Source organism: Rutilus rutilus (genome assembly GCF_951802725.1).
Source record: "Rutilus rutilus genome assembly, chromosome: 24".
Classification (NCBI taxonomy): Eukaryota; Metazoa; Chordata; class Actinopteri; order Cypriniformes; family Leuciscidae; genus Rutilus; species Rutilus rutilus.
In genome coordinates this window covers 6980479-7003960 of record NC_140228.1, presented here as the reverse complement: position 1 = coordinate 7003960, position 23482 = coordinate 6980479, and the positions used below count along the sequence as shown (strand labels likewise).

Genomic DNA, 23482 nt, shown 5'->3' with positions numbered 1-23482 from the left:
TCTTCATTCAGCTCATATGACACCACTTTCTTACACACAAAATCTCACGTGAGCAAAGTCAAACTTTTGCGATCAGATCTTGTTTTTGTTCAAACCTGCTTTTCAATGCAATCTGTTAATTTAATAACTCGATAACCCAAGATGTCACTCTTAAAGGGATAGTTCACCCAAAAATCATTTACTCATGTTGTTCTGAACTTTCTTTCTTCTGTTGAACACGTTTTTGTCCAAACGTCAAAACGTTTCACAGAAGAACTGAAGTCACTGCAGGTTTGGAACCACATGAAATTCTTAAATGATTTTGGGGCGAACTATCCCTTTAAGACATTTTGTAAAGTTGTAAAGGTGATGCTAATGATTTTAACTGGTCAAATTACATGAAATGCATTCCTATGATTAGATTACTCTGAGAGATCGCATTACTTAGGACCAAGCCACATCCGAATGACTCAAGGTTTTCCAATGAACTTTACACTGTGTGCATGTGTACAGGCAACGAAAATATCTGTAAGACTGAGAATTAAATTTTATTAAATCTACAGCACTGGACACAGTTTCACAGGTCATGCGATATGCAGTTCATAGAATTAAATTAATGTCAATAATGTTCATTTCAACATTAACAACACCGATAACATTAGAACATAAAAACTACAAACATTTCAACATTGATAAGATTAGCTAGTCAAACACATTGCATTTCATTCTCTGGAATTCCCTTCAAAAGAAACTGTAAACGTCATCACTTCGTCGGCGTACTTGTTCGTGTCCAATTAAATTTGGTGTTCAGCTATGTTAGACTTGAGGAAATAAAAATTAAATCAAAGGGGGCAGTTAAAGACAGTTAATATTTTCAGTAAAGAAGAACATTCCATGAAAACTGAGGACGTCCGTTTTTGTGGTACAGTTTGTGTGCCGAGAGTTACATTTAACAATACGTTAAAAATAAAAAAAATAAAAAACCTGGCACCACAACCTAAAGGAAAAACAAAAACAACTCGACAAAAAAAGAGCTGGCTTTTATCATTCATTTGACAGTGTTTGCCACTGACATCAAGTACCTAAAATGTCCTGAAAACAAAAAAACAATAAGGCACCATCCAAGAAAATAATGAAATAAAAGAAAAAAAAATAACCTTTTTGTCCAGAGTTAAGAAAGCACAAAACAAAAAAGCACATTAAAACTGTAATCCACTTGGTACAAAAAGTATAAAAAAATAAAATAAAAACAAGCTACATCATCCTTGAAGTGTTGTTTGATGAAAAGTTCTGCTTTTGCCGTCTTCCACGATTATTCTTAGGACATTTCCTGTAAAAAACAAAAACAAAATGATATTACACACCAACAAAAATCAAACAGAGTGTTAAACTGGGGTAAATAGAACATTCAATATTAAGAAAGTGCATTAATGCATGCTTTTGGAAGATTTTTATCTACCAAACGCTATTGTATTCCCTTGCTTGTTTCTTCCAGCACTCACCTGGTAATACACATGACCACTGCCACAATAATGGCGATCTGCACGGCTCCGATGATAGCAGCTATGAGCACATAATGAAGTTTCTGGCCGCTGGGTACCACATACAGGATGTTAAAGTCGGCGATCTCCTCACACTGTGTCCCCGTGTAACCCGAATCACACCTGTGGAAATACAAGAAACCATTGGAAACTCATTTTCCAAGAAATGTCTTTTTTTTTCACGAACACCTGATAGGATGTACGCAGTTCTGTGCAAGCAAACACCAGACGCTCACCGGCAGGAGGCGATGCCGTAATTAAATTCACACTGGCCATGGACGCAGAAGTTGGCGTAGTCGTCTGTGCAGGGAACGGGCATCCAGCCGTATCCTTTTCCATCACCGGCTTTTGCTGGGTCTAAAATAGATCAATCTACTTTTACTTCTCTATTGCTGAAAGTGGCACATTTAACTCCCAGATTTAGCTAGAACTATATAGTTGAGCAGTGCAATTTATGAAGGGTATGTGACAGTTTGAGGCATTTTACTTTATAAGCTACATTATTACAAACAGCCATGATTCTAGATTAAAGGCAACACAATGAACATGCATTTAACATTACAAGTCCAAAATTCACCGTAAAGCTTTTGCAGTGGGCTTTTATGAAGTGAATTTTGATAAAACTGAACTGACTTAAAATATGTTGACTGCATGACTACATAACTGCAATAACAACATGAATCTGATCGTTTTTGGTCAACGTGAGCTCAAAATTGGTCTTATTGGGAACAACTCACAGGTATACCAAAAAAGGTTTTTTTTCAGCAAGGATGCATTAAAGGAGAACTCCGGTCAATTTTAACATTGAGCTCATTTTTTTTGTACATTTGGAGTGCTGTCAGTACAGAGAACAACGACAAAAATCGGTGTTGCCTACACCGAGTTATCCTCGTTTTAAAATTTGCACCCTGTTGACTTCAATGGGGCAAGTTTTAAACCTGCTTTTAGCCTCTTAACATCCTTGATGTGTCATTACAAGTGCACAGGTCATGTCCACAGTAGTCGATTGTCGAGTTCACGCGCGTGATCATAGGTAACTAAACCTATGCGCGTGAACTCGACAATCGATTACTGTGGACTTCGACCGAAAACAGGATGTAAATACAGGTATGTGCGCTGGCTGAATAAACATCATTTTTATTAATATCTTTCACATCTACTGCAGTCAGATTCACCCGCGTTCACTCTGAAGGAATCACTCACATGACCTGTGCACTTGTAATGACACATCAAGGATGTTAGGAGCCTAAAAGCAGGTTTAAAACTTGCCCCATTGAAGTCAACAGGGTGCAAATTTTAAAACGAGGATAACTCGGTGTAGGCAACACAGATTTTTGTCGTTGTTCTCTGTATTGACAGCACTCCAAATGTACAAAAAAATTAGCTCAATGTTAAAATTGACCGGAGTTCTCCTTTAAATTGATCAAAAGTGACATTAAAGACATTATTAATGTTACAGAAGATAAATAAATGCTGTTCTTTTCAAAGAATCATGAAAAAAGCTCCTGAAATGAAGCAGCACAACTGTTTTCAACATATATAATAATAAGAAATGCAGCAAATCTGCATATTAGAATGATTTCTGAAGGATCATGTGACACTGAAGACTGGAGTAATGATGCTGAAAATTCAGCTTTGATCACAGGAATAAATGTAAAGTAAAAGACATATTCAAACAGAAAACAGTGGTAATGTTTCAAAATATTACTGTGTTACTGTATTTTTGATCAAATAAATGCAGCCTTGGTGAGCATATACTATATATTAATATACAATAATACCCCTCCAACCACTCCATATAGAGACACATTTCACTATCCAATCAATACAAAATAGATAAAGACATGTTTTTTTTTCTCAATCACAATGAAATATTTCACATTATGGAAGTAAAATTGTGAACACCATTTTAAAGTGACATTAGAGATCAAGATTAGAGATGCACTGACCAGTCAATTCTGGCTTGTAGGGAAGTCCAGCTTCAGTTTTCTTAGCTTTGTCTTTATCTGAGTGATGAAAAGACAAACACGGATTGGCTCTGGTAGACAAACTATCATTCAAAACTTCACATGAAGCAAATAAAGAAACTATGGATAAAACAGTGAGTTATCTGAGACTATTTGTCTTTATGTATCAGTGCTGTTACTGTGACGGGCTCTGACCTGGGCATCTCCCTAAATGTTTCACATCGATCTGTTCCTGCTTCATACAGGACGCCTCTCGCACCAGGCAGGGGTTGTGGTAGGAGTTTCCGTCTGTGCCACACACTGGATTCTCATTGTGCCCACTGCAGTCGATTTTACACGAACAGCTGCAACAACAGGCACATTTAAACAGGCGAGTCTCATTTGTGCTATGAATTATTCAAAGGCATAAACAAACGTTTTGCTGGTACAAAAAGCACTTCACCAGCAACAAATGCTTTTGACAAAGCACTGAACGTCGTCTATCAGGGTTATTTTCATTAACTAAAACCATTTTCATTCATTGAAATCAAATAAATTAAAAAAAAAAAAAAAAAAAAAAAAGTCAGCTAGTTGCCAAGGCAACAAGTTTTAACTAATGAAAACTAAAACTTAAAAAAAAAAAATAGACATATTTATAAAAAGCTAATAAAATTACAAGAACACAAAAAAACATAAAATATAATACAAAATGTTAACAAAAACTATAATAGCTATGTTTCCATCCACCTATTTGTATGTGCATTTTGAGATATCGCATACAAAACGCTGAATGGAGACGTCAAGATGCGCATAAATTATAAAAATGCTTTGAAGTGCTCAGTTGAAGTGGATAAATTGTTTATCAGATAAGAAGATGTGCGTAAACTACGATGGAAACACATTTATCGAATAAATCCCTCGATTCGCAAGGAATGGATGAATGATGTCGGTAACCAAACAGTTGATGTTCCCCATTGACTTCCATAGTAGGAAAAAAAAAATACTATGGGATTCATCAAATGTTTGATTACCGACATTCTCTAAAACATCGTACTTTGTGTTCAGCAGAAGAAAGAAACTCGTACAGTTTTGAAACAACTTTTGACAGAATTTTCATTTTTTAAGTGAACTATTCCTTTAAATGTGCAACTTTTAATGGAAACATGATATTAAATAACACGGATACCAATATGTTTTGATGCCTGTTAAATCTAGTCTCTAATAAGATCACTCAGAGCTGCAGTTGTGCTCTACTAAATCTCACACACTACATCGGCCACACTGTATCAATCCTGAAACGCGCTTAGACGTGTCCTGTGTGTAATCGTCTCCCCCTGCTGGTTCATGAAATGTAACTCTAATTAGCTGTGAGGATTTGAGAGCTGACACAGGAATATGTCTTTCCCTGGGCTCCCTGAATCTCATGTGGCTCCTGGAGTTAGTCCATACCCTTCATTAGAGCTTGGCATGGAAATGCAAAAGTAAAACGAACCAGGCAGAAAAACTTTTGATACAAAAAAAAAAAAAAGTACTGCAATGCTTCCCCCCGTCTCATGGGAGCGATGTTATTTCCTCGGCTTTGATAGAGCTGAAGTCTTTCCAACATTCGTGCTTTTATATTATTATACACAATGGCAGTTGTTTCCAATTGTGAACTTCATACATTCATTACTTTAAAGTGCTGGCATGAAGTAGCATAGGACTCTTTAATTACCAACTCCTGGGTACTCTGCTAAATTTGTCCAGACAACATAAGCAGAAATCATAGAGAAATGAATGCAGTACGTACGAGTCCTCGTCCTCTGCGTCTTCGTCACATTCAGCGCCGTACTTGCAGTTGCTGCATTTTGTGACTTTCTTGCCCGATTCTGTGCCTGATCCCTCATATTCTGTAAGAGTGATAACACAAATTAAATTACATTTAAAAAAAAAAAACTTACATTATAGCTTTATGAGGAGATATATAACTTTAGAAGAGATGCTGTGAAACAGTTCGGAATATCTGTTGTTGCCTTTACATTATATATTATTCCTGTACTTTAAAGATGTAACTGCTTTTTAACCGTTTCCCCCCATTTGTTCTTCACAGCAGAATTATTATCATTAACTAAAACTATCAAAAACTGTGAATTGAAATAAAATAAAATAAAATATAAATATTCGTTGAAAAACTTAAACTAAATGAAAATTAGAAATGGGAATAAACTGTAATAAGTTGAATCACTACAATTGTTAACTGGACATAAATAAAAACTATTACCAAAATAAAAATAAATCAAACCTAATTATCAATATAAAAAAAAACTAATAAAATGACAAAATGACTAATAAATAAAATTAACATGAAAGCCATATATATATATATATATATATATATATATATATAGAGAGAGAGAGAGAGAGAGAGAGAGAGGCTATATATATATATATATATATATATATATATATATACACATACGGGTCATTGATGAATAAGGTTTTTAAAAGTGTAAAAAAATTGAATGGAGATATAACTATATTTGAAACCATTTTTTAGTTTGCCTAGGTGTTAACAATAAGATTTTGTGGTTTGTACAATCAATTAACACTGTTTTTTGTCATTTTTTACAAGATGGAGATATTGATATTGAACTGATATTTTATGTTCAGATAGTATATAGTGTGTACCACAGAAGAAATATGAAATAAAATGATCACTGATCTCTGACTACTCTAAACACTCCAACATATTCAAGTAAAACATTGCACAGGGAAAGGAGAAAAGGGGAAATGTAAAAAATCTGCTTTATATTTGTATTATTGTAGTTCCTTTAGTTATTAAAAACAATATTATTCCATTTAAATATTTACTATATCGGTTTTACCGAATGACCTTTTGACACTTCAAAATCTTTAAAATACCTTTATATGTAGTAAAATATAATTAAAACCTTTTGGATTCAGTAAAAGAGATCAAGCTGTTCTACCTTACATACTTTGGATGTTATATATTTGTTTTTTTATTATTATTAAGGCCTTTGGACAAAAAAAATGACCCGTCACGTCATTGACCCATATACACATACATATACATATATACATATTCAAAATATAAATAAAACTAAAATAACACTGAAAATATGAAAGAAGCATTTGGAAATTGTTTTTATATGCCAGGTATGATGATAACTTCATGATTGTAGAAAGTGAAATTGTACAAAGAAAGTTCTGAAGTTCTTAGTAAAAAGTTCTTAGTAGAAATTCCCTGATTTTAACACTATTTATATATTTACTTTATATTTATATATAATTATATTTTTATTGTTTTAAAAAATATTATTATATAATATATTATTATTATTATTATAAATACAGATTTTTATTTTATTTTATATTCATATACACTATAAAAGTCTGTAGGGGACAAGCTCAAATAGAGAAATTCTGGCAACTGAAAATGAGGAACGAGAATATTATAATCTACACTTTAAAGAAGACTTACTTTTTTTTTAAGTAAAAGAATGATTAAAAATACTCAGCGGCATAACATGCATTTCAGAAGTGGCCACTGAGCGAGAACACACTCAACAGCACTTGAGCTGCGTTCCTGCAGCGCTCTGTAATTTACAGTAATGACAGCTCTACAGCGGCCCGAACACACAAGCCTTCATCTTTAAACCGAGCACGGCGCGGGGTCACTCTTTTATCACACAACTGGCAACTTCAGCATGAGGAGGATAAAAATAACCTCGGATGGCATGTTTTGGATGATCTACAGAGCTCTCGAGTGCTGGGAGGTGACCCATTTCTGACATCATTTGAAGTCTGGAGGTCAAAATCCTAGAAATGACCAGGTTTCAATTTCCTTGATATTACTCGGGGGTCAAAAAAATACATATATTAAGAAAAGAAAACAAACCTCCATCTCCAGATCCTGAGCTGCTATCTGGAACAAAAAAAATTGGGAGAACTTATTATAACTATATATACAGAGTTCACACAGTGGGAGCAGGAGCGTATTATCACGGTCCTTGCATAATGCATTATTAACACGCATATCAAATTATTATGAGCCATGGCATGTAATTTGTGGATGAAAAGAAATCATGAGATTAATTAGAGCTAAAAATAAAGGTTGTCATGTATCAAATCACACTGCTCATTAGAGTCTGTAAAATAAGCCTCTTCATATAAACAGAGTGTTAAAATAGAATTTCTGTTCATTTGGACTTAGCAAAGGCAGCACATCTATTGTCCCTTGAAGGCAAGTTTGTCACCAGTGGCCCGTCAGAGGCCCTCAAAAATATCAGAACGAACTTTTATTTGAATGAATATCTTGATAATTTGCATCACAGAGTATATACAAAGTAATCATATTTGCATTAACTATCAAATAAATAAACATTTATTTTATACAATTAATTCACAAAATGAAATTAGTGTCAAAAAGTAAGGAAAATGTCAGTGAAGATGACAGACATGTATGGAAGCTTGTTTCCATATTTAAAAGATCATTTCAAAATTGGTCTTATTGGGAACAACTCACAGGTAAACCATTTAACAGTTTGTGGTCAGTGTGCTTTTTTTCCAGATTCAATAGATCAAAAGTGACAGTAAAGATAATTCGGACTTTTTTCTTTTTTCAATTGTGAGAAAAAAAAAGTCAGAATACTTTCTTCTTTTTTTTCAGCGGCGGAAACAAGCTTCCATAGAAATGCTCCTGAAATTCATAATGTTGGGACAAAAAAAAAAAAAAAAGCCCCTGTATGAGTTTCTCTGTTTTATAATAAATAAAATATAATAAAGTTATTAACACAAATTCTCAATAATCAGATTGAGAATTGATTACCCATAAAATGTTATACTAATACAACTTTTATTATTATAATATTTTATGGGTAATCAATTCTCAATCTGATTATTGAGAATTTGTGTTATTAACTTGATTATACTTAAATACTTGACATAAAAAGAATGCATGGAAATGGCAAAGGTTTCTAACATCCAAAATTCTCCTCTATTGCGAAAAATAAAATTGACATGCAAATGATGCACAGTCCTTGGATTCTAAAAAAACATATGTTTATATATATATATATATATATATAAAAAAAATATTTTTTTTAATACACCAGCCACCCAAAAAAAAAAAAATCTTGTGAAAAAATCGTGTTCTACTAAAATGAGCACAGTCAGTGTAATGTGAACTAAGGCAGAAGATGTCAGGTTTTCATTTCAGGAAGTGGAGGAGACAGTGTGGACTCACCAGGATAGCAGGGGCCCTCAGAGGCCAGAAAGATGGGTCTCTGCTGGGTACAGGCTGCTTGTTTCAGATAGCACTCGTTCTGATAGGTGTCTCCGTTCGTACCGCACACAGGGACGTAGCTCTTAGAGCACTGCGGCAAACACGATACAAGACAGGCTTCTCAGATACAACAAGACATTTGGTGCTTTTGAAGAGCTGGATATGCAGTATTGAGTTGAGTTGAGTTGAGCCACTTCTGACGTGATTTTTCACATTAATATGCCTTAGATGACTCGCTGATCAATGAGGGGGAAAATGAATGCAGGTAAATGCTAAACCATCGATTCAGCTTTATAATTTGAGAGATTTTCTGAAGAACAATCACATAAAAAAAATTCTCAAATGTTCAACGATTTTTCTCAGAGGACCAGAAGCCATTAGAAGTCCACAATAGGAGAACAATGACTATAATCATAAAAGTAAAAAAAAAAAAAAAATCAATGTATCTCTAAAGGCCTGTTCACAGCAAGGACAATTACTATAACGATAGAGAGTGTAGTTTAAAAATAGTTCTAAATATAAAAGAATAGCAGAGTCCAAAGCACAACTACAACGATATCGGCACAGAGAAACGATATCACTGGAATCACCTTTCAGAACAATTTTTCCAGCAGACGAACGATAAAAACAACGACAGCCAATCAGAATCCATCCTGCTTTACAGAGCTTGAGCATTTAAATCAGCAGGCGACTAATATGGTTGCTGAGCAAAGGCTTCATATGCGATTTATTCCAATCAGAATTTAGAATCGGAACGTTTTCATAAAAACAGTGTTACAAAGTAATAAATAAAAGAAGTAAAACCTGTACCTGAAACTGGCATACGCATTTGATGTCAGCGCCATTGTTTTGGCAGATCCCGCTGTAACGACATGTGGTGGCGTCGCACACACGCAGGTCGCTCTTCTTCTCGGACAAATCTGAAGACACACAACAGACACTGGTTAAACACCAAACACTGACAAACCTGTTGGTCAATCATTTTGCAAGGTATAAAAACATTTTACTTGTAGGCATGCTTGTTTCTTTTCAACCTTCTCATAGAGGAAATTATGGAAGCTTGTTTCCGCCAATGAATAATAAATAAATAATAAGAATTGCGACTTTTTATCTCACAATTCTGACTTTTTTTTCTCACAATTGCGAGATATGAAGTCAGAATTGTGAGAAATAAAGTCGCAATTCTGAGAAATAAAGTCGCAATTGCGTGTTATAAAGTCAGAATTGCGTGTTATAAAGTCGCAATTCTGGGAAATAAAGTCGCAATTGCGAGATATAAAGTCGCAATTCTGAGAAATAAAGTCGCAATTGGGAGATATAAAGTCAGAATTGCACGATATAAAGTCGCAATTGCGATATATCAAGTCAGAATTGTGACTTTTTTTCTCACAACTGCGAGATATGAAGTCAGAATTGTGAGAAATAAAGTCGCAATTCTAGAAATAAAGTCGCAATTGCGTGTTATAAAGTCAGAATTGCACGATATAAAGTCGCAATTGCGATATATCAAGTCAGAATTGTGACTTTTTTTCTCACAACTGCGAGATATGAAGTCAGAATTGTGAGAAATAAAGTCGCAATTCTAGAAATAGTCGCAATTGCGTGTTATAAAGTCAGAATTGCGTGTTATAAAGTCGCAATTCTGGGAAATAAAGTCGCAATTGCGAGATATAAAGTCGCAATTCTGAGAAATAAAGTCGCAATTGGGAGATATAAAGTCAGAATTGCACGATATTAAGTCGCAATTGCGTGTTATAAAGTCGCAATTGTGTGTTATAAAGTCAGAATTGTGAGATATTTAAACTATTCTGAGGTAAAAAAAAGAAAAAGAAAAAAAAGTCCGTCCAACTTAATTTTGGACTTTATATCTCACAATTGTGTTTATATCTCACAATTCTGAGAAAAGATGTCAGAATTGCGAGATATAAACTCGCAATTGTGTGTTATAAAGTCAGAATTGCGTGTTATAAAGTCAGAATTGCGTGATATAAAGTCGCAATTACGAGAAAAAAAGTCAAAATTCTGACTTTATAACACGCAATTGCGACTTTATTTCACGCAACTCTGACTTTATATCTCGCAATTCTGAGAAATAAAGTCAGAATTGCGAGATGTAAAGTCGCAATTGTGAGATAAAAAGTCGCAATTATCTTTTAAAATGTTTTATTTTGTGGCGGAAACAAGCTTCCATAGAAATAGCTGCACTTTTACATTCAGCGAAAATGCATGATTATCACACTAAGTGCAGTTCAGGTAGGAATTTCATGCTGAACAAAAAGTGTAGGCTAGCACTAACCTATTCTGTCTTATACTTAAAAAAAAATATATATATATATATATACATATAAATATGTTTTATATCGCCTAGTCAAGACTGAACTGTTTCCACCACAGAATAAAAAAGAAAAAAAAGGTAATGGCAACGTTTTTTCTCACAATTCTGCCTTTTTTCTCGCAAATGTGTTTATAATTAGGAGTTATAAACTCGGAATAGCTAGTTATAAAGTCGGAATTGTGCGATAAACTAGACTTTTCAAGCAAAAAAAGTCTGGATTGCTTTTTATTTCAAGACAAAGTCGCAAACCTTTTTTTATTGCGAGTTTATATCTCACAATTCTAACATTTTTCTCAAAATTGTGAGATGTCAACTCACAATTGAGAGTTATAAAGTCTGAATTATGGGATATGAACTCGCAATTCCGAGAAAAAAAGTTAAAAAAAAAAAAGTTCCATAGAACTCAGGTGGCTAACAAATGTCTGTGTTTAATGAGTCTGAATGTGGCTATAACTGTGTTAATGAGGGTCTATATGAATGTTCATCCACATACCATAAACCAACCTTCTATAATGGGACCAGGAAGTTATTTTATAGTTCTTGCCCAGGAACAGCTTCATCCACCCATTATCAAAGATGTGAAACATACTGATCTGAAATCAGACTGCTGGAAGAAAGCAGCTGTAAAAAGCATGTGTCCAACAGCTGTTAACTGTCATTCATATTTCAGACCACTAGCTGCGAGTATGAAGCCTATTAACAGAAATTAAGAAAGGCCAGATCCTCCATCTGACACACAGCTGGGACTGACAAAACCTTCGAGACCGGGCTAAAGAAACCGTTCACCCAGAAATGTACTCTCCCTCATTCCAATCCTGTATGAGTTTCTTTCTTCTGTGGAACATAAAAAAATATTTTCTGAAGAATGCCTCAGACAGTGTTTGTTTGTCTATACAATGAAAGTCAATAAGGTCCAGGGTTGTTTTGGACCCCATTGACTTTCATTATTTGGCCAAAAACTTTTGCTCCACAAAAAAAGAAAGTCATTCAGGTTTGGAACAACATATTACCACTAAACCTGGACAACCAAACCCCCTACGATAACACTATATCAAAATATATGAAAAAATGGTTATAGGTTATAGATGTGACAACCGGTTTGTATTATAAGTGTTGCGAATATCAGACTTTGAATGGATGTTCAGAATCTTTTCATTTTACTTAATTCTTAGTTTTTAAATAGCTCTCTAAAAAAAGCTCTTCAAAGAGAGCTAGATTGCCCATAATAATAACGCCCCATATGACTGAAAATTTCATTTAAATTATGAGCAAAGCAGGTCATTGGCCATGCAAATGAAGGGCACCGGGCAGCCGTAACCCTTGTGTAAATTCAGGCAGATGAGACGAGGCGTAAGACAGCCCGTTAATGAGGAGCAGACACTTAAAGCCACTACAGACGCTTGCTGGCATGCGGCCGAGCCGCGCATGCATTTGGAAAATGGCACAAATGCTGCGGCCACAGAAACCCAGCCAAGTGGTTTTGGAGAGAGAGGAAGTTTTCCAGATAAAACCAATGCACAGACTTTAGACAAGTGAAGTTTGGAGGAGCAGCTTGAGAAGTTAATTAATAAGGCTGTTTAAATCAGACGAGAGGTTAATCTGTGGAGGTGTTAAAGTGTTGTGATAAATTACGTGTTGGTCTGGCACCTGTGGGAATAGAGCGATAGTGCTAATAAATTCACTGTCAAAGTGAGCTGGATTTCACAGCTTGGGTACAGTAATGCCTTTATAGTAATAAACGTAAAAAGTGATTAAAGTAATGAAAGTTTCACAAGAAATATGATATAGGACACCCTGCATAGACTCAAAAGAGTAGGACAATGTGACATCGGAGATAATACCATGGTGATACTTTGATATATACCATGGTAAGGAATGATCTTGGCAGACTAGATCTGCTACTCATGCTGACTCATGGCCACAGCAAAAACAACTGGATCAATTAATATAAATTTCAAACATTATTAAAAACAAGTAAACAGTAAAAAGAGTAAATCAAAAAATTAGCCATAAACCATAAACCAAACTTTTTGTCAATGCTGCTGACAGATTTTGCCACATCATATAAGTTCCATATAGCAGTGTAAGCAATATTTAAGGTTTTTGTGAAAACAAAGGTTGTTGTTTTCAGTGCAAAAATGCACTACTGTATTCACTTTACAATGTACTATTCATGCCAGTCTATTTCACCAATACAAAACAACTTGAACTCGCTGAGATGCACAAATGACAAATACACCAACTGATAAGGCCTAACCTTCACAACAAACCTCATTCAACTAGTTCCTTAATGGGACATTCCTTAAACGTCTCTCATCTGAACTGACCCAGTTTCAAGTGTACATCTCCAAACAAATACAATGCACAGTGTGTGTGGGGCAGAGGGGAGACCCAGATCTCACACTGCGTAAAGATAATCAGAGCAGCGACAGGAATCAATGCCATTTGAAAGATAAGGACATCAGTCCATTGCCTGAAGCCAAACAGCTCATCCGCTCAAGACCAGTCGATACTCATCTCCTCAATGGGTCAATAGACCCCGCAAAAGTGTCCCTTATTAAAAAGGAGGAAGCTGTGACGTTATCTCTTAACTTTAGACCCTCTTTCTCGTCTAAAGGACTATTTAACTGAAGCCTATCCTAGTAGAAGTTCATAACATTTCACACATTAAAGATATTTTTGAAAGAAGTTCAATACAAGTATCGTATAAATTTGAGTCCAGGGCTACATAAACACTGCGAGCCTTAGCGCTCAATTCCGATTTATTGCTCAGATCAGATTTTTTTTTTAATAGTTGTTCAAATTGTTGTTATAATGTGACCAATATCAGATTCCAGTGTGAACAGAGCATCGTCCTGAATTGTAATGCAGCACGCTATCATATGGAAGTAAACACGGAGGACATTAAAGGGATAGTTCACTTTGAAATAAAATTTTGGTATGTTTTAGCTTACCTCAAGGGCATCCAAGATGTAGGTGTCTTTTTTTCCGCAGTAGTTTCAATTTTGATATTTTTAGGTCAAACCGTTCTTGTCTGTCAGTCATATAATGCAGGTCGATGGTCACTGTCTCAAAACACAAGCACAGAGTCCAAATTAAAACAATTCCCCATCGTCCAAATTAAACAATTCCCCATCGTAAGTACACATTGATGGCCTAAGACACGAAACGAGCGGTTTGTGTGAGAAAACGAACAGTATTTATATCGTTGTTATCTCTTGAACACAGCACACGTCCAAATGATCTGACGGCGCGGGCGGGTATAGATATATAAATAGATGTCGCCTTGGCTACTGCAGTTCATTGGAACGAAACCATAGCCAAGCGACATCTAGTGTATACATCTATACCCGCCCGCGGGCAGGTATAGATGTATACACTAGATGTCGCCTTCGCTACTGCAGTTCATTGGAACGAAACCGTAGCCAAGGCGACATCTATGTATATATCTATACCCGCCCGCGCCGTCAGATCATTTGGACGTGTGCTGTGTTCAAGAGATAACAACGATATAAATACTGTTCGTTTTCTCACACAAACCGCTCGTTTCGTGTCTTAGGCCATCAATGTGTACTTACGATGGGGAATTGTTTAATTTGGACGATGGGGAATTGTTTTAATTTGGACTCTGTGCTTGTGTTTTGAGACAGTGACCATAGACCTGCATTATATGACTGACAGACAAGAACGGTTTGACCTAAAAATATCAAAATTGAAACTACTGCGGAAACAAAGACACCTACATCTTGGATGCCCTTGAGGTAAGCTAAAACATATCAAAAATTAATTTCAAAGTGAACTATCCCTTTAAAGTAAGTGATAACATGTCTATTTATAGTGTGATCTGCCGCCGAAGCCAGGAAATTTATGCACAGGCGAAATAGAAAAACAAAGACCCTCGTGTGAAGAAAGAGCAGTTTTTAAACACTTATGACATGAGCCCTTGTGTTTTGCTTGTCAAGTCAAGTCAAGTCAAGTATATTTGTATAGCGCTTTTCACAATACAGATTGTATCAAAGCAGCTTCACAAGTATTCAATTAAAATAATACAACAAGGTTTGTTTCTAGTGGGATTTATTGATTGATAAAATTAAAAATCCCCAAAATATCCCCAACTGAGCAAGCCAAAGGCAACAGTGGCAAGGAACCGAAAAACTCCATCAAGTGACCTAATGGTGACCTAAAACTCCATCAGGTGACCCAATGGAGAAAAAAAAAAAACCTTGGGAGAACCCAGGCTCAGTCGGGGGCCAGTTCTCCTCTGGCGTTTATGAACTAGAGGTCGGATTTAACTGTAAGATTAAAAGTATTATACGAATGCCTGGCTGAAGAGATGCGTCTTTAATCTAGTTGTAAACTGGGAGAGCGAGTCTGAGCAACGAACACTATCAGGAAGGCTATTCCAGAGTTTTGGAGCTAAATGTGAAAATGCTCTCCCTCCTTTGGTGGATCTGGATATCTTAGGTATGACCAAAAGCCTCGAATTTAGTGATCTTAAAGAGCGCGATGGATTATAGGGCGATAGAAGATCCGTTAAATAGACTGGAGCTAGGCCGTTTAGGGCTTTATAAGTCAGTAGCAATACCTTGTAATTAATACGGGACTTTATAGGTAACCAATGTAGTGATGTTAAAATCGGTGATCATATTTTCTTGATCTAGTAAGAACTCTAGCGGCTGCATTTTGGACTAACTGTAGCTTGTTTATTGAGGATGCAGGACAACCGGCTAATAAAGCATTACAGTAATCTAGTCTCGAGGTCATGAATGCATGAACTAACTTTTCTGCATCAGAAACTGATAGCATATTACGTAGCTTAGCAATGTTTCTAAGGTGGAAAAAGGCTGTTTTTGTAACATATGAAATATGATTTTCAAAAGACAGGTTGCAATCGAGTATAACACCCAGGTCTTTTACTGTAGTGGATGAAGTAACAGGACATCCTACTATGTTAAAGTTGTATTGTGAGAGGTTTTGTGGGCGGTTTTTTGAACCGATAAGTAGCACCTCTGTCTTGTCTGGATTTAATAAAAGAAAATTACGCGTCATCCAATCTTTTATATCTTTAACACACTCTGTCAATTTGGATAATTTAGCGTTTTCATCCGGCCGTGATGAAATATATATTTGAGTGTCATCAGCATAACAATGTAAACTAATTCCATGTTTCCTTATAATATTTCCAAGTGGCAGCATATATATTGAGAATAATAGAGGGCCTAACACAGATCCCTGCTGCACTCCATAGTTTACTGAAGCTTGTATATACAGTAGAGCTGTCACTGTAATACTTATGAGTTCTGACACATCACAGTCCTTCACTGACTACCTTTAGCAACTGTCTTGATAACTTTGCGTATGTAAAATCTTTGAAGCGACTCCCATGAGCGCAGACTTGTGACGAATGTTGATTTAGAGTGACATAAAAGTTGCATGAATTGCGATATGACTGTTTAGGCTGATCTAAAATCTGACCTGTCTCTGATTAAGGACCACATATGGAAGTGGCCCACATCAGATTTGAAAAGATCAGACTCCATGTGGTTTGTGCCGTTCACATTGTCATGACAAAAACCTATCTGAGTCGCATATGAGCAGGAAAATTGGATTTGGGCCGCATTTACCTGCAGTCTGAATGTAGTCTAAAGGGAGCTGTAATGCCCTAGCCATATTATGCAAATGCACCTTTAATGCCAACATAAACCAGCTTGTACCAGTATGGAAATTCAAGTGTGTCAAGAGTCCAGCACTGTGAAAACAGACCCAGGATAAGAGCACAGCATGTAGACACAATGGGTCAACATATAACTTTACATAGAATCATAGATGGGTTTATATACACACTACTTCTTTAAAAAAAATGTAAGATAGATAACAATTATAGATCACATTTGATTCACAAAACTACACATTATCAACAGTTTCTTCTTACTGACACTAATACACGATTTTACCTAGATACTCAAGTTCGGCTTAAACTTGCTTTAAGAATAATAAAGTAACCCTATCTCTCAGAGTGTGTGTGCTCCGGGCTGTGCTTTAATTGTACAACTGTAAACTGCTGTGAGGGTTGAGAGTATTATACGGGTTTTCTCCATTCTGTAGTGCCTCTTTGCCTCCGGCATATTAGGGACACACACACACACACACAAAAAAGACAATACATGTATTAAGAAGGAGAGAAAGACCTATAGAGGATAGGCATTGAAGACATAGGTGGGTGATGGGTATAGCTAAAGGATAGAGACGCTTAAAGGACTTCAAAGAAGCCAAATGTATATCATGACCAGTAATGATTGTTTGACAGTTGTGGTAAACGTCCTAAAAAGAGAGTGGATGACTAGAGCTTCTTGCTGTTAATGACTACCAACCAGAATCCACTTGCAGCAGTCGAGCTGTACTGTTATAATTAGTTTGAGGTCTTTGAGATCAAACAAGTCGTGATACAGATCTCTTAGTCTAAGGCTGTGAGATCAAAGACTCAAAGGTATGAAGCCATCAGCCGTTACGGTTAAGGAGTACAACATTCGTGCGGTCTAGTGGTTAGAAACCACCGCTGCTTTGATCTGCAACACTGTTAGCAACATTAATTTAGTTTGATAAACTTGATTCAACCTCAATTTTGCAGTCAATTACCTACAGGGATACATCATCTAACATCTTTAAAATATGCACTGCAATCCCGACAAGTTATAGTCTTGTTGTAAAGAATACAACAATACCAGAACCATCAGTATAACTAGAAGTAGGAACCGGTTCTTCATGGAGATCTTCTGAAGTAGATTTAGTTTAAGCATCAAAGTGATGGTATAACTACAGATGAAGAAGGAAACAAAGGACTACCAGCATGGTCAATTTGGCAGTGTCTTTGGGTGGGAGTAATTGTGGTTTATGTGGGCTGGGCCTCTTTGAAGGCACCATCTGTGACGGGCTTCCTTAAAATAATTGCCTCTTAATTATACGCCAGTGTGGAACTGACAGAATCCACAAGCGTGACAACAGAGTTAAACATTTCAGGACCAAAACACACCTTGATGGAATGACGGAAAATGTTACATGACAAAAACACTAAATTCAAGTAAGTATAAAGCGACGTACCAAAAATATGTTAGATGAGCTCATCCAAAAAGTTTGCTTTAAAATGTTCTTTCCCATCCCAGCTTAATATACAAAGACAAATCTCAGTAGCTGATCTTAGCTGACATCCTACAAGCCCCAAATAGCAACACTAGCTCAAGCAATGGTGTGAGTATGAGGCGGGGCTATCTGTCAGCTCTACTAAGCATAGCACAATATTTCAGTATATAAAACAAAAGCAACCAAGGAATTTCTAATCCCAATCTCAGTTTAATATACAAAGACAAATCTAAGTAAACCATTAGTTCACAGTTTAAAAAAATGTGTTAAAGCACTCCGACCAGCCCCACATAGCAACACTGGCTCAACCAATGGTGTGAGTTTGAAGGCGGGGCTATCTGTTTGTCTGACCAATAGTAGAAGGGGAGTGTTTGGGAAACCTGACTGAAAACAGTCATTCTTTCTGTGACTCCAGTGGTACTGAAATTGCACATTAAGCCTTTAAACCAGCTAAACAATAAAAAAAAATATATATATATGGTAAAAATAAACATTTTCGGCTTAAATTCTACTAAACAAAGCACAATATTCAGTATCTAAAACAAAAGCAACCAAGGACTTTCTAATCCCAATTCCAGCCATATAAAGACAAATCTAAGTAAACCATTAGTTTACATTTTTAAAACCTTTGTTAAAGCATTCGGACCAGCCCCACATAGCAACACTGGCTCAACCAACGGCGTGAGTTTGAAGGCGGGGCTATCTGTTTGTCTGACCAATGGCAGAAGGGGAGTGTTTGGGAAACCTGATTGAAAACAATTGTTTCTGTGACTCCAATGGTGCAGAAAACCAGCTAAACAATTAAAGAAAGTTAAGTTATATCTGCTAAAATAAACATTTTCAGCTTTAATTCTACTAAGCAGCACGATATTCCGGCGTCTAAAGCAGAAGCCACTCAGGATGGGCTAAAAGAGCGTGACAGCATGCAGGGGGAGCATATTGCCTTAAATGGGTTCGCAAGCGCCCGCTGCATCCACACACATGCATTATGCAAAGCTTTGCAATACCGCTTCCCTCCGGTCGACCCCTCGCCCTGTCACGGTGGACTCCATTGATTTCAGACCTATGGGCTACGGAGAAGCTATGTGCATAAAGCATCTCCCTCACACTGGAGTGATTTAGAGGCCGTTTGTCTGTTCAATGGAAAGCCATTAAATTGACTGATGACTATAAGAGTTGGGTTTTCATATCCAGCCTTGCTTTAGAACCTCGGCATCCTTGAATACAAAACGCTGGTTGCATGTCAATTGATGTTCTCTCAGATGTGCGAGCAATGCGTGTTTCAAGAGCGGTCAGGAAATGGGTAGAAGACTACTTAAAGAAATCATTCTATGCAGCTTCAGAGCTATGAGCCAGCATGACTGTCCAGATGAGGCAAAGATTAGAGCTCTGATAAGTGGCTAAATTTAAATGGCTTATTCAAAGAACAATAGATTGGATCGAGATTAGATCGGCCTTAATGTGAACAACTAACATTTCAGTTCTCCTGCTGAAGTCAGAGATTGTGATTTCATTTTGGGTCACAGAATTACAATGGTATGTATGCACGTACATCGACATATAAATATTATATTTAATAATCATTATTTCTCTCTCTCTCTCTATATATATATATATATATTAATAATATTTACTTATACAATTCTCTATGAAAAAACATGCAATTATAAAAAAAGATTGAGGGTACGTTTGCACGACAACAAAGTACTAAAAACGGAAAAGTTTCTCTTTTGTGTTTTACGTGTACAGATGACAACATCGTTAAAATGATCCCGCTGTATTCTGCTGACAGGCCACTAGTTGGCGATGTCACTTTGCACAAAGAAACACTACGCGCAATACGTATGCGCATGATGTCACTATTTTCACAAATTCGCGTTTTTGTGGTTTACACGGAGACGATAACGGTATCGTTTTCAAAAACGCACTTGAAACCAGTTCCAAAAGCTTGAGTTTTCAAGCCCCCAAAAATAATGTTGTCATGTGTGAAATGAACGGCCAAAACATATAAAAAGTTCCATTAATAGTTGAAAACTGTGCTGTGTAAAGGCCCCTAAATTATGTCGCTCTAAGCATGAAGTGGTGGGCTACAGGTCTGTTCCCATCTGAAAGGTTCTTGACCAGAAAAAACAATGATAAATGTAAATAACAAAAAGCAACTGATAATCATATCAATAATCAATAATATACAATAATCAATAATATAATCATACCTGGATAAGATACCAAAATGATGAGAAAGTGATGAGAAAACACTTCTCATGTCAATTAAACTATACACTAATTTGGTGCCAATTCATGTCACTTGGAAGCAAACTAATATAATATTTGGCCTAGGGGTTTTGTGTTAGTTTGGTTACACTTCTGCTGTTATATAACATATTTGCAAGTTTTCCTATTCCCCTCATGTCAGGTCAATAATTTAACATAGTGTTGGGCTTACGCAGATGATGATAATGTTAATATTTTTATAGAAAATTATATTTTGTTCCTTCGGTACAATAAACAATGTTGATAATGCATTGCATAACAAATGCAAATGTAAAAATCAAGTTCCTGAGGCAAAACCAGTTGACACCACTGCTCTAAATCAGGTAAACCCTTTAATTTGAGGGTGAAATAATTGTGTTGTTACTTATCATTTACTGATGAGTAAAAGCAAGATATGAGAGCAGAGATGCAAGCACAAATATTGATTTACTGAGATCCAGGATCAAATTCCAGTAACATTATCAATACAGAAATCAAAGCTGGGGTTTTAATATGACAATTTGATGCAGCTTTTGAGGTATGCAAAATTACCAACTTGCCCTTTAATAAAAGAAACACCATTAATGCAGCGGTCAAAAATAGGATGTCTAGTGAATTAGTGACACTAAGGAGAAGGGCATCAATAAAGGGGCTTTTTCTGGTTGTGGTCAGTACTATCCAACTGCTGAGGGCAATTCTGATGCCCCTGAGACTCGCTCCATTGTGTTCCTGCCTTTTACAAAACCAGCCCGGCGCTTATGCAGGACGGCCACTGATTAAACCACTGGTGCCTGGAGCTTTGAATCTGAAAACACTGGCGCACAATGGCCGCTATTGTCAGCTGCTTTTCCTTCTATTAATTCTAAGGTGACAAAAAGGGTGTCAGGATTTAAAAAAGAAAGACAGCCAGGAAAAAAAAAAGCCCATCTGGAGAGTTTACATTATATATAATGCCCCAAAAGACGAAGATGAGCATTATGTTAAAAGGTTACATTTTAAACAGCTACTTATTGTGATATTTTGCATGCAGTCAGTGTGTAAATGTCATCAGGTGAAAGCATACTACTAGCTGAGTCAACAGTTTGTAAAAAAAAAAAAAGTCAACAAAGCCTAAAAATGTGCATTAATAACCAATTATATCCATAACTATACTAACAAACAAGTGTATAAATTAGCCTTCAACCTAAAGTCACTAAATGGTGCAATTCAGCTATCATGACAAGTCTTCACTTGGATAAGGTTGGAAACATCAATTATCCAATCCAAAAACAATGAACATATGTTTCTAAAGGTCTGGTAGGCCATACAAGACAATAAATAAGATCACAACACCATGCAAGGCTTTTCAAACAGGCCTTGAGCCTGAAAGCCCCCCCATCGGTCACCATACGGGACAGTACAAACAGCAGGGCTCGCATGGATTAACATGTGGCTTAAAACATTACAATTGGCTCATCATTGCCCATAGAGAAATATCCATACACATAGCTATAAAAAAGCCAAGCAGAATCTCATTTATCAAAACCACTTTCCCTAGTTTATGAGAATTTGTGGTCACCACAGACCCCTGATGAGAGTGATGTTATAGGGTGGGGTTCACGCTTCCCTTTATATTGTCTCACCTGATCTGGTGCATCAAAAGATGGACGCCTGCCTTCAGCCCGAGCAAAGTGCAAACCCATTCAAAGAGGAGTTAATATATGCACACACATCAAAATAGCCCCATGCATCAGTTTATTTGACAGGAACACATCGGTAGTTTCATTTTAGCATCCCTACACTGCCTGCATCTCGTAAGCCTCCAGAGGCCATGCTTTGAATCTCCATCTTCAAGATGCACACTGCAAATGTGCAATATCTGCAACAAAGATACAAAGTGAGCATGCTTTTATTTCCATGCAACATATTAAATAGTGAATGCATACCTAAACAGCCTTTTCCTTTGCCGGACACACAGTCAGCGTTCTGCGGGTGGGATGACTGGACGGATCCCAGCGCTGGGCTGATGATGATGGTCAGCAGGCAGAACACAGACAGTTCTGGTCCGGTCCTCCTTATCAGTCCGGTGCCCACCGACATGATGTATATCTGTATCTCCTCTTTGACCTGTTAAATAAAGGTGCAGGGGAACAAAAGAGGAGCAATATGTGGATGCTGCGGAAAATATTCCAATGTTTCCCTTTTAAAACGTGTTAGTGTCCCAGAAAGGCCGAGTGAGCCTTGTGAGCATCACTCCGGTTAAAACCAGCCTTGCATTTCGATCACAAGCACATTTGCACGGATTCGCTGTTGTGTGTGTTGCTTGAGCTCGTGCGCGTCTCAATAACAGCTCGCGGATGCCTCTCGTTCTGTCTTTGTGTGCATCTCTCGCGCGTCTGGTTTGCGAGGTGTGAGAAAAGCCGACGCGTATCGACTGGTTTCCGTCCTTTAGAAAGCGTTCGCTCTTCAATCCTTTCGTTTCGGGGCAATATCGCGAATCTCCTTGCCCAAAATCCCAACAACAAAGGGTCGGCACGGATGGGTTGCAGTCACGTGACTCCTGAACCACCTCCCCCAATTCCCAGAGGAAATGCAGGACCCCTGAAAATCTGAAAGCATACAGTTGGGTCATTATTAGTATGCAGTTCAGTTCATTTTCATTTTGCAATTATGTCTCAATCAGTGGTGTGTGGTGGACTTGTGAAATTAGTTGTATTAGGCTAATATTGTTTCATTCATCAATAGTATCATTACCCATTATATTTTGTATAATATTTTCCGTTATCATTTTTATTTGAGCTCAAATTTAGGTAGGCTATTTTGTTGTGCTTTAGTATTTTATTTTGTATTTTCTTACGATTTCTATATTTTCTTTATTAGCAATGTTGCTTGAAATTAAATATGTTTAAGTTACTTTATTTTATTTATGTTAATGTTTATTTTATTTAGTTTAAGTAAGTAATGAAATGTTTTTTTTAAAGCTTTTTAGTTTTAGTAACGATAATAACCATATTACACAGATAGATAAATA

At 36.5% G+C, this 23482-nt stretch overlaps 1 protein-coding gene across 1 annotated transcript; it reads right to left on the bottom strand.

The window, feature by feature from the left end:
* Positions 1 to 505: 505 nt before the first annotated feature.
* tmeff1b (transmembrane protein with EGF-like and two follistatin-like domains 1b) lies at positions 506 to 23060 on the bottom strand. The gene is made up of 10 exons (XM_084398476.1): positions 22398 to 23060; positions 9561 to 9670; positions 8712 to 8841; positions 7365 to 7391; positions 5256 to 5355; positions 3683 to 3831; positions 3470 to 3526; positions 1757 to 1877; positions 1482 to 1643; positions 506 to 1309 (listed from the first exon to the last, which is right to left on the bottom strand). The coding sequence occupies exons 1-10, from the start codon at positions 22549 to 22551 to the stop codon at positions 1234 to 1236; spliced, it is 1086 nt and encodes a 361-aa protein (XP_084254602.1). The 5' UTR covers positions 22552 to 23060; the 3' UTR covers positions 506 to 1233.
* Positions 23061 to 23482: the final 422 nt, after the last annotated feature.